Here is a 14,603-nt window from a genome sequence, read left to right on the forward strand (position 1 = left end):
GCAACGAACAGCACTTTGAAAGTTGTAAAATTGATTGCTGGGCGACAATCCTCTTGAATAATCGAGTAAACGATTCTACTGACAACGCTGAACTTAATTCCCCCCCCCCCCCCTGTCTAAATAAAAACGTGTCCAGTCCATATTAACCCACTAAACATGGAGAAACGACATGGCCACAAATGAGAGCTCAACGAAGTGGCTTATCGCGTGGAGATTTATAGCAGCCGCATACTCTAAACGCAAGTTTCTAAATGTGGAGTGAAAGCCCGGAGGACCCGGAGAAAAAAAATCCACGTGACCATGGCGAGAGAGACACGCAAACTCCAAATATACAGCGTCAGGGTCAGGATCAGGATCGAACCCACGACCTCCTGTACACCAGGCGAGGTAGTTAAAATCTTCTAGCCACCGTGATGATGATGATGAGAGAGAGACACGCAAACTCCAAATATACAGCGTCAGGGTCAGGATCAGGATCGAACCCACAACCTCCTGTATACCTGGCGAGGTAGTTAACATCTCCTAGCCACCGTGATGATGATGAGAGAGAGACACGCAAACTCCAAATATACAGCAGCAGCAGGCGTCAGGGTCGGGATCGAACCCACGACCTCCTGTACACCAGGCGAGGTAGTTAACATCTCGTCACCGTGACGCGTCCAGAGAGCACCCATCCACCGCGGAGATGGAGCGATGAAATGCCAAGCTCATCGAGTGTGAGGGGGAGCGGGGAAGTCGTTGGGGCCTCTTCCTCCAGCAGTGCATTGGCCGTGGCTAATGATGCAAATCGATGAATTAAAGCAAATGTAACTCTCTCACGTGTGACTGAAACGCCAGCCTGAACACACTGGCAAATTAGATTGACGTCGCCCTTGCAAATAAGACGGCACGCGTCTTTTGGTGTCTCGTGTTTTCGCCTTGGGGGCCGTCCATAAATGACGTCACGCGATTTTGGACGATTTTTGACCCCCTCTCTTTCATCACACGGCGTCTCAAAAAGTCAGACCCCCCCCCCTCAAATATGACGTCACAAAGCTCTGCCCCCCCCCCCCCCAAAACCATATTTCCATTTTGAAAATAAAACATGCTTCAAATCGCTTTAAACTATTGTAATTGTAGTGCGTATTTAATGTGGCGCTGCACTGATGTAGGAGAAGACATTTATTAAAAAGTGTATTTAATTAAGTAGAACTTGTGTATTTAAAGTTGTGCATTTTGATGTGATGTCACATTTCTCACCCCCCCCTCCTCGCCACACATCGTCACAAATGTCTGACCCCCCCCCCCCTAGGTGCGTGACGTCATTTATGGACGGCCCCTTGTCTCACGAAATCCAACTTGAAACTTGACACGATGTGAATATGAAAAGTCTAAATGGCCTCATGTGAATTTCAAAACGCCATTTTATTTTTAAAAAACACATCCAGCTGTGCTATGTTACACACGTGTTATTTGGTCAATATATTGCAATATGGTGATAAAAACATTCAAGTAATCGTAATACTGTACATTAAAAAACATACTGTACTGGAATTCAAATTCAAATATGAATACAACACCGTGATTCAAATCAAATTATATATTCGTGGCAAAATATATGAACATCAATAACCATTTTGCAAAAATAAACATTTAAAGCAAATAATTGTTTACGCCAAGAGTGGGAATCGAACCAGCGGTCTCGCGCGCTGCCCACCCGGCGAGCACGTGGCTCTCCCCCCCACCCAACGCATCGCCGCGCTACATCCAGTTCCGGGTCAGGGGTCACAACTTCCTCCTCCTACCTTGGCGACCACGTTGCCTCCTCCGTTGCAGCCATGAAGAGACCGAGTAAGTTTCGTCGCCTCGGCCCTCGCTCCTTCATTACATTCGTGCCGCCAGCTCCCCGTTGGCGCCGTGGAGGGGAAGGGGACGAAGGCCACGGCCGGCGACCTTCAGACCATGCCCCCCACGTGCCCGTAGCGGCCCCGGTGGTGCAGGATAGGCCGTGTGGTGTAGGCCCCTGCACATGGAGCGCTCAGCACGAAGGCTGTTGGGGGTTCTTCGGGTCGCTGTGATGCGTTAGGGGGACCCTTACGTTGGGTTATTACGTTAACTCTTAATTAATTTAATGGATGGGTTAATTGAGAATCCCAATTCGTGTGTTTTATTAAGGTGGGTGCATCGGATAAGTATCGTCATCGCCAGTAACCATGGTCAATCCACTGTTGGGTGAAGGCCTCTATAAGCCGTCGCCTCTGGTGTTGGGTTTTAATCTCACCAGTGCGATTACACTGGTCAACAAAAAAACACATTTTTTTCTGGCCTGGACTTTTGCAGCTGTTTTAGACTAATTTCAGGGTGCTGATTCCAAATCTGAGCTCAGATTTGCTCTATCACATCTCATTTTACGCTATCGGCATATCCCATTTTCATTGATTTTACCCGAAATTAACTCTGTCACTTATGATTGCAAGTTGTTGCGAGTCAGTGACTGCTTTAGTGTTAAAATATGGTGCTGTATTTTTAGCATAGTGTGTTTATATCATTTTATGTAGATATCCACATTTAATATTTTTCTTCTGCAGTCTTTATTGAAAATGCAATATCTGATATCTAAAAAACCTGATGCGATAGACAAAAACTGATGCCAGATTTGGAATCAGCACCCCAAAATTACCTTACAACCGTTGGAATACCTTATGCCAGAAAAAGTGTGTTGACCAGTGTTATCACCCGTGTCATCACGTGCGATCATCATCCGTACCCTCACTTCCGACCATGACCCGTGTCATCACGTGTCTTGCTCACCTGCCTCGTCACGTGCTTTCTCACCTGCGCAATTATACTTTTATGAATGACTCATATCCTCACCTGCACTCGCTTGCGTCGCCCCACCTGTATAATGTAGTTCCTAACGCTCTCACATGTGCTCTCGCCCATGTGATCGCTACTGCTCGCTCTCACCTGCCGCGCCAATTCTCACCGCGACCTCGCCGGTATCTTCTCGTCCGTACCCACCCCGCAGAGCTGAAGAAGGCGAGCAAGCGCATGACCTGTTCCAAGCGCTTCAAGATCCAGAAAAAGGCAAGGAACGGTTTCTGCGTGAGACCGGAACGAGCAAGGGAGGGGAAGAGCGGCTGCGTGGTCATTTGCGAGGAGGTTCAACTGATTGGCTGCTGGGCTGGCCATCTGCGGAGTGGTGGCGCAGTGGTTAGCGCACTGCGCTACGTACCCAATACCTGAGCTCGATTCCCGCTCACGACCAACGGCAGTGACGAAAATTTGAATTGGTCCTGGGCCTCTTTGGTCTACTCGGCCTCAAATGAGGACCTTGTGCAGTGTATAAACATCACTCATAATCAACGTTTTTGGGTTAGATCGCGTTATTTATAAATGTGTCGTAAGCCTCCACCACCCGACACGGCCAATCAGCAAAAAAGTGTCACGTTGACAAAAGACAAATAGTTCACTACTTTAGCCCACCCGTGTGTTGAAGCGTGAAACCACAACATTTACAATTTTTGAGTACGACGTTTCGCTGGTAATTGCATCCAGCATCATCGGGCGATGCCGAAACGTCAAACTCAAAAATTGTAAATGTTGTGGTTTCACGCTTCAACACCGGTGGGCTAAAGTAGTGAACTATGTCTTTTGTCAACGTGACACTTTTTTGCTGATTGGCCGTGTCGGGTGGTGGAGGGTTGCGACACATTTATAAATAAATCGATCTAACCCAAAAACGTTGATTATGAATAATATTGGTCGCGAAAGCCTACGTGTATAAACATCACCACTGGAGAGATAACAGCGGCCAGGCGTGGTGCTTATTACACTACCTCCTAATGCGCTGTGCTGGGATTCATCGGCATTAGTTTGCCCCAATAGCCTGTATAGGCTACACGGGGGATATTCGTATGTTTCCATGTGTGTTTGCGCCCGTATGCATGTGTTTGCGCCGTGTGCGTGCAGCGTCGGGTCTATATACCTGTCCACTCACGTGATTAACATCTTTTGTGTGTGTATACGCGTGTACTTCTCTCCATCCGTTCCCACGCTCGACCCAGGTCCGCGAGCACAAGCGCAAGCAGCGCAAGGAGGCCAAGAAGAAGGGAACGGGGGCAGGGAGCGCCGCGCGACGAGCTCGCAAGGACCCCGGCGTGCCCAACTTGGCGCCGTTCAAGGACGCCGTCTTGCGCGATGCCGAGTTAAAGAAACAGCAGGTGCGGCCCATGGACGGACGAACGACCGGGAAATGATGGAGAGCATCAGTGGCGCCGTAGGGGGCTGAAATGTCCGAACCACAGTTGGGGGGTGGGGGGAGCTCATAGCAATACAATTTCAATCCAACATGGATTTTTCAATCGTCTTTGTCCGCCACAATTTAGTGCACTCCAGAAGGAAGAACTTCCACAAGCCGTTGCCCTCTCGCACAGACCTACGCACTAACAATCCACCTGGCGCAGGCAAACAAACTCGTGCTCATCTGTGTGTTCATCTGTGCGTGTGTCTCTGCGTGGGAGCAGGCAGAGGAGCTGAAGGTGAAAAGGAAAGAGGCGAGGCAAAAAGAGCTGCAGAAGAAACGGGATGAGCGCAGTAAGAGAACCGAGCGCAAGACGGATCGCCTCTCCACAAAGGTGCACACACAAAGATCCCCTGTATAGCTTTAACAGACTGTTGGGGCAAGTACTGTGAGCAAGCACCTATGAAGGCTGGCACGGCACACGAGGGGGTGGGTGGCCAACACCACGCCCAGCCACCTTTGTCTCCCTAGTGGCAATGTTTACACACCACATCAGGTACTCATTTGAGGCTGAGTCGGCCTTAGGGGAGGCCCAGGTCCGGTTCAAGTAATCGTCACTGAAGTTGGCTGTGAGTGGGAATCGAACCCGGGTTGCCGGGTTCACGATGCAGCACGCTAATTGCTACACTACCACTTCCCACACAGGTATACACACACACGCACGAGTACACACGAAGGAACAAAATCATGCAGATGTGGGGCTGTGGTTACACTGTTTGAACATCTGTCTCTTTGTCTCCGTACAGGACCCCGTGGCTATGAAGACAAAACCAGAGGCTTTGAACAAGAGGCTTCTGAATGAGCTGCACAAGGCAGGTGGAGCGATCGGGAGGGTCTCATCATCGTCATTAGCAGCAGCAACACCATTGTCACCTGCCTCACATTGGACGTTAAAGATCCCGTAATGTTATTTTTTATTAAGTAGGCTGTGCGCACTATCGGTCAATATTTTAAAAATCTACTTACAAATGACCCAGCTGAGTAAAAAACTCATCCATTGCAATTGTGCGTTATGGGTAAAAGTATATATAACCAGAAGTTATTATCAAGCAGCATTTCTTTTAAAGAAATGCAGCAGTGCATTGGGTAAATCCGCTTAAGAGCCATAGAGCAGACATCGTCCCTGACTGACACTACTGTACCGTTCTGTGGCGCATAGCTCATCCTCTCAGCAGCTGCTTTTGACTAACCATTGAACAAAGACGGTCACCGCATCGCTTCCTTTCAGATGGGCTTTTGCGGTCGTCTGGAACGCTCTTCTGTTATTACAGAATGACCGGAGCAATGCACTTTTAAATCTAGATTGAAAACTAATTTATTGAAAACTGCTTTTTGTGTTTAGTTTGTTGTCCTTCCCTCACACCTCTGATTAGCACGGTCAGCTATGTGCGATGCGAAAGAATTCCACAAATGGCAGATGTGCTAATGAATTGATTTGTGTGTGCGATGGTGGTGGTGCTGGGCAGGTGCTGGGCTTGGCGGACGTGGTGCTGCTGGTGCTGGATGCGCGCGACCCCCTCGGTTGCCGCTGCCCCCAGCTGGAGCAGACGGTGCTGGAGGCGGGGAAGCCGCTCGTCTTCCTGCTCAACAAGATCGGTGAGCGCCACGATCCCGTTCCCTTTTTCACCGCACACGGCCGCCGAGAGCCGGCGACGTCGCCAGCGTTCGCAGTCGGCGCAGGTGCAGCCCTGCAACCGCTCGCTCACTACCACTGCTCGCGAAAGGGCTCCCGTGAGAGGGAGATCGATAGAGGGTTCCTGCAGATAATTTTTTGTGTCATCTTTCACTCTGTGCCAGACGGGTTTTGTAACACGTCTGTTCATCATGAATAATTATAATAATGCAATCATCGTGAACGACAGCCCTTTGTCATTGCACTGCTGGATGAAGCCCTCTCCATGCCATATTGGTGATGGGGGTTGAGTATACTTCACCACGCTGGTCACTGCCAGTGAATGGAGAGTGATATCCGGCCCAGTCTATCCTCCCCTCTCTCTTCTGGCCATGGTTAACATTCCTCTCCCACCGTCCCCTGCCCTTTTTGTCTCTCTCTCCTGCCCTCCCTCTGCCCTCAGACCTGGTGCCAAAGGACAGCGCAGAGAAGTGGCTCGGATTCCTGGGCAGGGAGCACCCCACCGTGCTCTTCAAGTGTTCCACACAGCTGCCGGGCATTGGGGTGCGATACACTTCGCACCGCTACTCGCACTTCTGCTGCATTACTTGCACTATCACTCGCACTACTGCTGCACCATTTGCACTGTCAGATCAGAACACAATATTTCTCCTGGAGGAATCCGATGAGCCATGAAGCTTTTTTTCATTGATGTCACTTACACTACCACTCGTACTACTGCTGCACTACCAGCACTATCACTTGCACTACTGCGGCACCACTTGCATTACCAGTCACACTACCGGTCACACTACTGCTTGCATTACCTATTACCTTTCGCAAAATGTCAAGGTCAAGAGGTCATCATGGCCAATGCCTTTGCTGTTGGTACCACACCTCGCCATCGCTTCCTTCCACCTGCCAGTGCCTTTTCTAGTCCAGTACGGCCACAAACATCAACACAAAACGGGAATTCCACGGTCCAGTTGACGGTGATTGATTGGTGCTGTCGCTTTGCTGGCACGGTGCAGGTGAAGGCACAGCTGCCCGGCAGTGAAGTGCTGGTGAGCCGCAGCGTTGGCGAGGAAGCGCTCATGGGGCTGCTGCTCGGGTTGGCGCAGCACCACCACAGCCCCATCTCCAGTGGTGGCAGCGGCTCCAAGCGCTCCAAGCACGCCACCACCATTGACACCGCCACTACTGACACCACTGCCGCTGGCGAAGACACCGAAGACGCTGCCGCCGCCGAAATTGCCGCCGCCGCAGAAGACCCCGCCGCCGCCACCACCCCTGCCGTTGCCGCCACCGCAAGCCGGGTGGCCGTAGTAGGTGAGCATGACCGAGACATCTCCCCGCAATGGGCCGCATATTTTGCCGTGGCGTGTCCGATGCGGCCATCTGACGCGGCGCATCTAAGATTCGGTGGCCTGCAAGTGCGGCCACGAATACAAAACCATCGACCACAATTGTAAACACCCCGCTGCTGTCTTCACTCCTTTAAAGGAGGAATAGACGAGATACATCTGCTTCTGAACAAACAATTGAGTGTATAACAACATCTAAAGTTACATCTTTAATCTGCTGTTGTTAATCCAATATTTCGCCGTGGCGGTGTAGCCCCCTCCGGATTCAAACCCAGCATATCAGCGGTGCCGGCACAGCGTCTGACCGGGCCTCCTTGTGTAACCATGAAAATTGCCTCCGCCCCGCTCACTCATCCCCACCGTCTCTTTCTTTCCCGTGTGCCGCGCCAGGGTTTCCGAACGTCGGCAAGAGCAGCATCATCAACAGCCTGCGGAAGACACGCCTGTGCAACGTGGGGCCCAACGCTGCCGTCACCAGGTGTGACCCGACACGTAGCGCTTCGCTGATGTAACCGCGACCCGGGACTTGAATTTTAGTTTTTTTATTCTCATGAATAAAGCTTCAAACTCGTGTCAGACAGTGTAGTGTCATTACCCTGAAGATAATGAGTTTTAAGTTGCGAATATTGCAGTGTTTAAATGCTGCCACATGTCCCCACAACCGCGCTACCCTGCAATCGCACAACCTTGCCGCTGTACAGACCTGTAGCTGCGCACCCCTGCAACAGCATAACCTCGTCACCGTTCAACCACGTCACCGCGTAACGGTGTTTTCACTGGCACCCCACGCAGGGCCATGCAGGAGGTGTGCCTCAACAACCACAGCGTGCGGATGCTGGACTCGCCGCCGGTGCTGCCGAGCGCCGACAACGCCGAGGTGGCGCTCGTGCTGCGGGGGCTGCACGCCAGCGGCGTGAACCTCGCAGACGCCGTGCGCAAGCTCGACGCCATCCTGGAGCGGTGCAACATGCAGCAGGTGCCTCCCCGCCGCCGCCCGTCGAACGGCGACACCGAACCCGGCGGTCCGAGGCAAACGACAGACGGCACCAACGATTCGCGAGCCGTACCGTTACCCCCCGAGTCATGGCCATTCCGATGCGTTTTTTGCGGTTGCGTGTGCTGCTCGTCGCTAAAGTTAACCTCCCGTCCGCCATCACAGATCATGCTTCACTACATGGTGCCGGATTTCTGCAACACGAGCGAGTTCCTGGAGCTGCTGGCAAGGCGGCGCGGGCACCTCAAGAAGGGCGGCGTGCCGGACCACGCGGCGGCCGCCAGGGCAGCCCTCTCCGGCTGGCTGTGGTGCGTGTGGCGACACGCTCACGCAACACACGCACGCAACACACATACACTCACACTCAAAACACACACTCAACACACACACACTCAACACACACACACACTCAACACACACACACTCAACACACACACACCTTCAACACACACACTCAACACACACACGCACTCACACGCACTCAACACACACGCACTCAACACACACGCACTCAACACACGCACTCAAAACACACGCACTCAACACACACGCACTCAACACACACGCACTCAACACACACGCACTCAACACACACACGCAACACACACGCAACACACATTCAACACGCACACACATTCAACACGCACACATGCAACACACGAGACAGGGCAGTCCTCTCCAGCTAGCTGTGTGGCGACACGCTCACGCAACACACACACGCACTCAACACACATGCAACACACACGCACTCAACACACACGCAACACACACATGCACTCAACACACGAGACAGGGCAGTGCTCTCTAGCTGGCTCTGGTGCGTGTGGCGACATGCACACACAACACACACACGCACGCAACACACGCAACACACAAACAAGAATCAAAGGTTTTCGTATCACCTGAATAGGCTTTTGGGGCAAGGGCTGTCAGCAAGCACCATCGAAGGCCGGCACTGCACGCCAGGGGATGGGTGGCCAGATATTCGCCACAGTTTTTGGTCACGAGCGTGAATAAAACTCGGGTCACCGGATTCGTAGCGCAATGCGTAAACCACTACACCACCATTCCCCTTGTTTGTGCATATATATGGACACAAAGGCAAAGCGCTATCCAGCTGGCTATCGTTTGTGTGTGTGTGTGCGTGGGCAAACGTGATGCAATCGGGCTGATGCGACGCTATCGTTGTGACTTGCGTCGCAGTGGGAAGCTGAGTTTCCACACGAGCGTGCCGGCGGATCTGGCGGCCACTGAGACCACGAAGAAGTTGGAATCCCCCCCGCTGCACTACGACCGTGCCGCGCTGGACACTGCCAACGCCGACACGCTGTCACGTGAGTCTTGACCGTGTGCTACGGTCCCTTGCCCACATCCGCTCGCATCCCCCGCATGTAGTTTGCCGCGGTCCCCCGTATAACCTACATAAAACGGTTGGCGCAAATGATCCTTATGGCGGTTCCCCGGGTTACCAAATGATACAAAATGGCCGAGGCAATTAAATATTTTATTTTTGGGACACTATTTTTTTCCAGGGGTGTACTTAACTCTGCTACTGGGGTACCAATCAATCCGAAATCAGTGCTACTCCGTGATGTCGAAACGCCAAACATCGGCATAAAAAATCCGTTATCGAAAAATTTTACTTTGACAGTGCACCGTGTAGAGCTCGTCGAGATGAGTCAGATTGCCGCATCGCCGACCATCAACAGACTAAAAAAGACTGCATCACGGACATTGTGCGACAGCCGGGGTACTATGGTACCCCAGGGTATAGGCATAGGGTTCAAATGCCGTTATCAAGCACCTGTTAAGCCCGTACAAACACACCGACGCAGAGACGTACGAGCTAGTGTTGCCGCAGCATTATATTTTTTATTTTTCATGATACACCGTAAATGGTGATGAAATGATGAGTTACAATATTAGTTTCCCATTACTGCGTAATTAATGGAATTGTACGATTTTATGATCGACACTTTCCAAGGAAGGTCAAAAGGGACGATGCGTCGGCTGTGTCTGCCCTTCTGCCTTGTCCTTCTGTAACGTGGGGTACACGATAACTCGTGTCAAGATGATCAAATCCAAATTCAATGTTCGTATAAAGTTGCGTCGCTGTTGGGGGTTTACCCGAAAGGAAACTGGCCAAATTGATTAAATCAATGCCCCAGTAATCGGTAATAAAACCATGGCAATGTTGTAATAAGTGAGCGGTAGCGCAATTGTTGAAGTTCAATACCCCGGCCACCATTTGTGATAGCCAGGTCGCTTCTTAAAAAGAGCGATATTGCTCAGTGGACCTTACCTGCTAACATTTTTTAATTGTTCAGTTTTACTTTAAATGCCCGCGAAGACATCATCGCTCATGACAAACGAGTCAATTGGGATCGCACACACACTCAGCAGCAGCAGCAATCATCGCCAAATACTGGCAAAGTTAATGTCCCCCAGGTCACTATTGCATCAGACTCTCCTGGGCTCCTCCGACCCCTCACTTGGACAAACAACGTCAACTTAAAACTTTTATTTCGCGCCCTTGCAGGGTGCCGCTTCCCCATGCCGGCGGGGAGCATCGCTGTGAAGGGCTACGGCTCCACCAAGGGGGTCCTTAACGACCTGGAGCTGCAGCAGCTGCAGCAGCTGCAGCAGCAGCAGCAGAAACAGCAGCAGCAGCAGCAGCAAGCGGTAACAGCCAGCGCCAGCAAAGGGCAGCAGCAACGGAATGGCAACAAAGTCGAGAAGGCCGAGGACAACAAAGACGAGAAGATTGAGGACATGGCAATAGATGAGGAAGATGATGATGACGAGGACGATGATGACGAGGAAGATGATGATGACGACGACGATGATGAAGATGATGATGAAGACGATGACGATGAAGACGACGATATGGAAGAGGTGGGTTTATTTCTGTTCTGCACTCAGTCTGAGCCTTTATTTAGCCAGGTGAGAGCCCAAATTCAAAGAGAATGAAAGCTCAAATTAAATATAATTATCTAAAATAAAGACAAATTATTATCCGCCAAAGAAAGAATTTATATTTATGCATTCGTATTATTATAGACTAACCCTGATCATAGGAATGTTCAAACCAGTAAATGAAAGCAGCACCGCCCTATACTAAATAATTATATTCCTTTTCTATATCCACTGCTGGATGAAAGCATACTTCACCACGCTGGTCACTCTTGGTTGGTGAAGGGGGGGGGGGGCCCAGTGCTGGTTCAAATCTGCACAATGGATGAACACAATAATCCCCTGTGGGCTGGTGGAACCAGGTGCTTCCTAGCAGTATGAAATTACGTGATTACATTGCACGAAGTTTGGGTGCTGCCCCCATGCCTGTTGAGTCACGGTGCGACGTTGTTGCTTTTGCAGGTCACGGCGGAGGGGAATGGAAAAGCGGCGATCGCTCCTGGGCCTGGCGTTGACAGAGATAACGGTGAGACTGTCAGGGGGGGTAGGGAGGGTGGGAGAACCTGGACCGGACCTCGGCCGCTGTTTGCGACACCGCGAGTGAAGGGGTCAAAGGGTTGCCATCTGTAGTTAAATCTGAACGGAATCGTCGTCGGCCATGATCTATCCGCTGCTGGATGAAGGCCTCCCCAGGGCGTCGCCATTCCTAATGGTCACACGATTCAACAATCCCCACCTAGTTCGTGCACGCGAGACGCTAAGCCATAATATAGGTTTTTCGGTATTCTTTAGTTCTTTCGGTAAAGTCACGTAGATAGAAAAACTAGAATAAAGTGAAATTTTTAAAAATAATTTTATTCGTTTTATTATTTCATTTTATTCTTTTATTCACTTTTTTAAATTCTTTTTCGATCTATGTGACCTTACCAAAAGAACCAAAGAATATGAATTCCTGCAGTCACTAAAGTTTTAAGTCAAAATTTAGTTTTTTTGGGTTAGATCGCGTAAATATGTGTCATTAAACCCGCCACCACCCGACACAGACAATTAGTAAGGTTTGTCATGTAAACAGAACATGCTAATTCGTTACTAGTACAGCACACCGGTGTGTTGGAGAGCAAATCCACAACATTTACAATCCGAGTATGACGTTGAATTTAATCAAAGGTTAACCAAGTAGGTCACCCACAATGCACTGCTCACCGATAACGAGCTGCTTCTCTCCCGTGTCCTGTTCCCGTTTGCAGGAGCCGTGACGAGGACACCACTCGGCAGGACGCGGGCTGCCACCGCTGCTGCCGCTGCTACTCCAGCTGCTGCCACAAAGACAGCTACTCCGGCTCCCACAAAGACAGCTACTCCGGCTCCCACAAAGACAGCTGCTCCGGCTGCCACAAAGACAGCTGCTCCAGCTGCTGCCACAAAGACCGCTACTCCAGCTGTCACAAAGACCGCTCTTCCGGCTGCCACAAAAACCGCTACTCCGGCTGCCACAAAGACCGCCCCTCCAGCTGCTGCCCGTGCGCCCAACGACGACAGTTACGACTTCGCCACGGACTTCTACCTGTGATGGCTGGGGTTGGTCGCTGCTTGAGCCTCGTTTCCACGGGACGGTGAATTCAAGTCGACTCGCATCCACCTCCAGTTGGCCCCCTTGCTCTCGTGGTATTTGAGTTGATGGACAAATAGAGTCTGTTAACAAAAAAAGCGGCGGGGAAAAAAATTCCGACAGGTTAACATTGTATGTTTTGCCGTAACGTGAATCCCCTCCGGCCTCGGCTCGCATTCTGACGTCGGGGATCCGGGCAGAGCCACTCGGAGCGGAATCAGCCCAGAGAAATCGTCTAAAAAAACAACAGGGATTGCCGGGCGACTCGGGTTTGTCTAAAGAACATGAAAACTCTGTGTTAGGTGGGGGGGGGGGGGTTCAACTTGGTTACCAACTTGAGTTCTGCATTCATTTAAACGCGATACGAGAGGCCTTGGTCATTGTCTGTGCGTGCGCGCGCACACACGCGCACACACACACGTGGTGCCTCTCAAAATGGGGACTGCGCCAGCACCCTGGCCGCCACCGATTCTCCTGTAATGTTCTGCTCCTTCTGTGCGTCCGTTTTTATTTTTGCCAATAAAGTGAAGCTGTTATTGGAGCCGTTCTCTGTGCCTGCGTTTTGTCCTGGAGGTGTGAAGCAGGTGGCGATGGCGATTGTCGCTCACGACCTCTAATTAGATCATTAAATGGGCCCTGGTTAACATTAATTAGGCTTTGTGTGAGATGAGCTTACCTCTGCAAGGGGAGAAGAAATGTGGTAAATGTTATGATTAAACCCTGACCTCGACATCCCCAAACAATTTTTTTAATGGTTACTCAGTGCAGGAGTGTCGAAAGCACCCACTGCATAACACATTCCTGCAGAGGGAGCTGGTAGGAACGTTGGGTTGCTCGGTCAATGGCCAGGGTCAACTGCGGCGTGGTGTATTCCTCAAATATGCCCGACTGAGGGCGGGCACAAGCCGGCGTGAGTAGGTTAAACGTTGAGTTGTATAAGGGCACCACGGGGTGACCAGCCCCTCCCCACCCAGCCCCACCCTTCCCACCCTCCCCACCCAGCCCCTCCCTACACAACGGACACAATAATCCCCTGTGGGCTGGTGTAACCAGGAGGTTCCTACCAGTAAAACAGTTATAGGTTGTTGCAGGGCTACATTAAGGGCAGCAAGAGCCGTTGTACTGTACTTCTCCATGTATGCCTTCACTGACTCCCGTGGCCAGGTTTGGTCAATTCCTGCACAGCACGGAATGATGAAGGGCTGCAATTAAATTACCTCCATTCAAGTTGTGCTTATAGCAACCGCAGGAAACCATTTAAAACGTTTTCTATCAGTGAAGCTCAAGATCAGTTCACCCTGAATGTGCCAAATCTAATCCGACTCTCAAAAGCTAAGCAGAATAGAGCCTGGATTGTGCTTGGATGGATGACCACTGTGCATGTAACGCAGGTGTTAAGGGGCACTGCAGCAAATCCCATTGCTGTCCTGTGCAATCTGCTTCCACATCTGCGCTTCCCGCCTTTGCTACCAACGTGCACCGACCAGCGTGGGGAAGTATGCTCAAATAACCAACAATTGGGTGGTGTGGGGGAGACCCTCAAATTTTACTTCTGAGCATCTGTGAAGAGCTTCATAACTCAGATTCCTCCAGTCTAAAGATATATATTTTTTCTGAAACTCAGGTGACCAGGGCATAGATTCATCTGGGTCTGTGACCCAGAAAATATTTCTTAACCTGGCACACATTCTTCAAAAAAACACAAAAACAATTCATATCAGAATGGCTTTTTGCATTGATACTAAATTGTGGATGTTTCCGTCATTCCAACTCTACTCCGAACCTAACACGCATACATCTATATCCCTTTTCACAATACAAAAATAAAG

The 14,603-nt window shown here is 50.7% G+C and overlaps 1 protein-coding gene across 2 annotated transcripts; it reads left to right on the plus strand.

Annotated features, from left to right (window-relative positions):
• Nucleotides 1-1,740: 1,740 nt before the first annotated feature.
• LOC144732849 (guanine nucleotide-binding protein-like 3) lies at nucleotides 1,741-13,315 on the plus strand. 2 transcript variants are annotated; one of them, XM_078614476.1, is made up of 16 exons: nucleotides 1,741-1,830; nucleotides 3,008-3,066; nucleotides 4,047-4,202; nucleotides 4,506-4,616; nucleotides 5,029-5,094; nucleotides 5,749-5,878; nucleotides 6,358-6,458; nucleotides 6,926-7,223; nucleotides 7,649-7,736; nucleotides 8,051-8,234; nucleotides 8,418-8,560; nucleotides 9,456-9,586; nucleotides 10,792-11,147; nucleotides 11,628-11,691; nucleotides 12,413-12,499; nucleotides 12,572-13,315. In XM_078614476.1, exons 1-16 carry the CDS (start codon nucleotides 1,818-1,820, stop codon nucleotides 12,733-12,735), a joined length of 2,151 nt encoding a protein of 716 aa, XP_078470602.1. In that variant the 5' UTR covers nucleotides 1,741-1,817; the 3' UTR covers nucleotides 12,736-13,315. The 2 variants fall into 2 exon arrangements, with proteins under 2 accessions (XP_078470602.1, XP_078470601.1); XM_078614475.1 differs by having other exon boundaries at nucleotides 12,413-13,315.
• The last annotated feature ends 1,288 nt before the right edge of the window (nucleotides 13,316-14,603 follow it).

Source organism: Lampetra planeri, chromosome 44 (assembly GCF_965212315.1).
Source record: "Lampetra planeri chromosome 44, kcLamPlan1.2.h2, whole genome shotgun sequence".
NCBI lineage: Eukaryota > Metazoa > Chordata > Hyperoartia > Petromyzontiformes > Petromyzontidae > Lampetra > Lampetra planeri.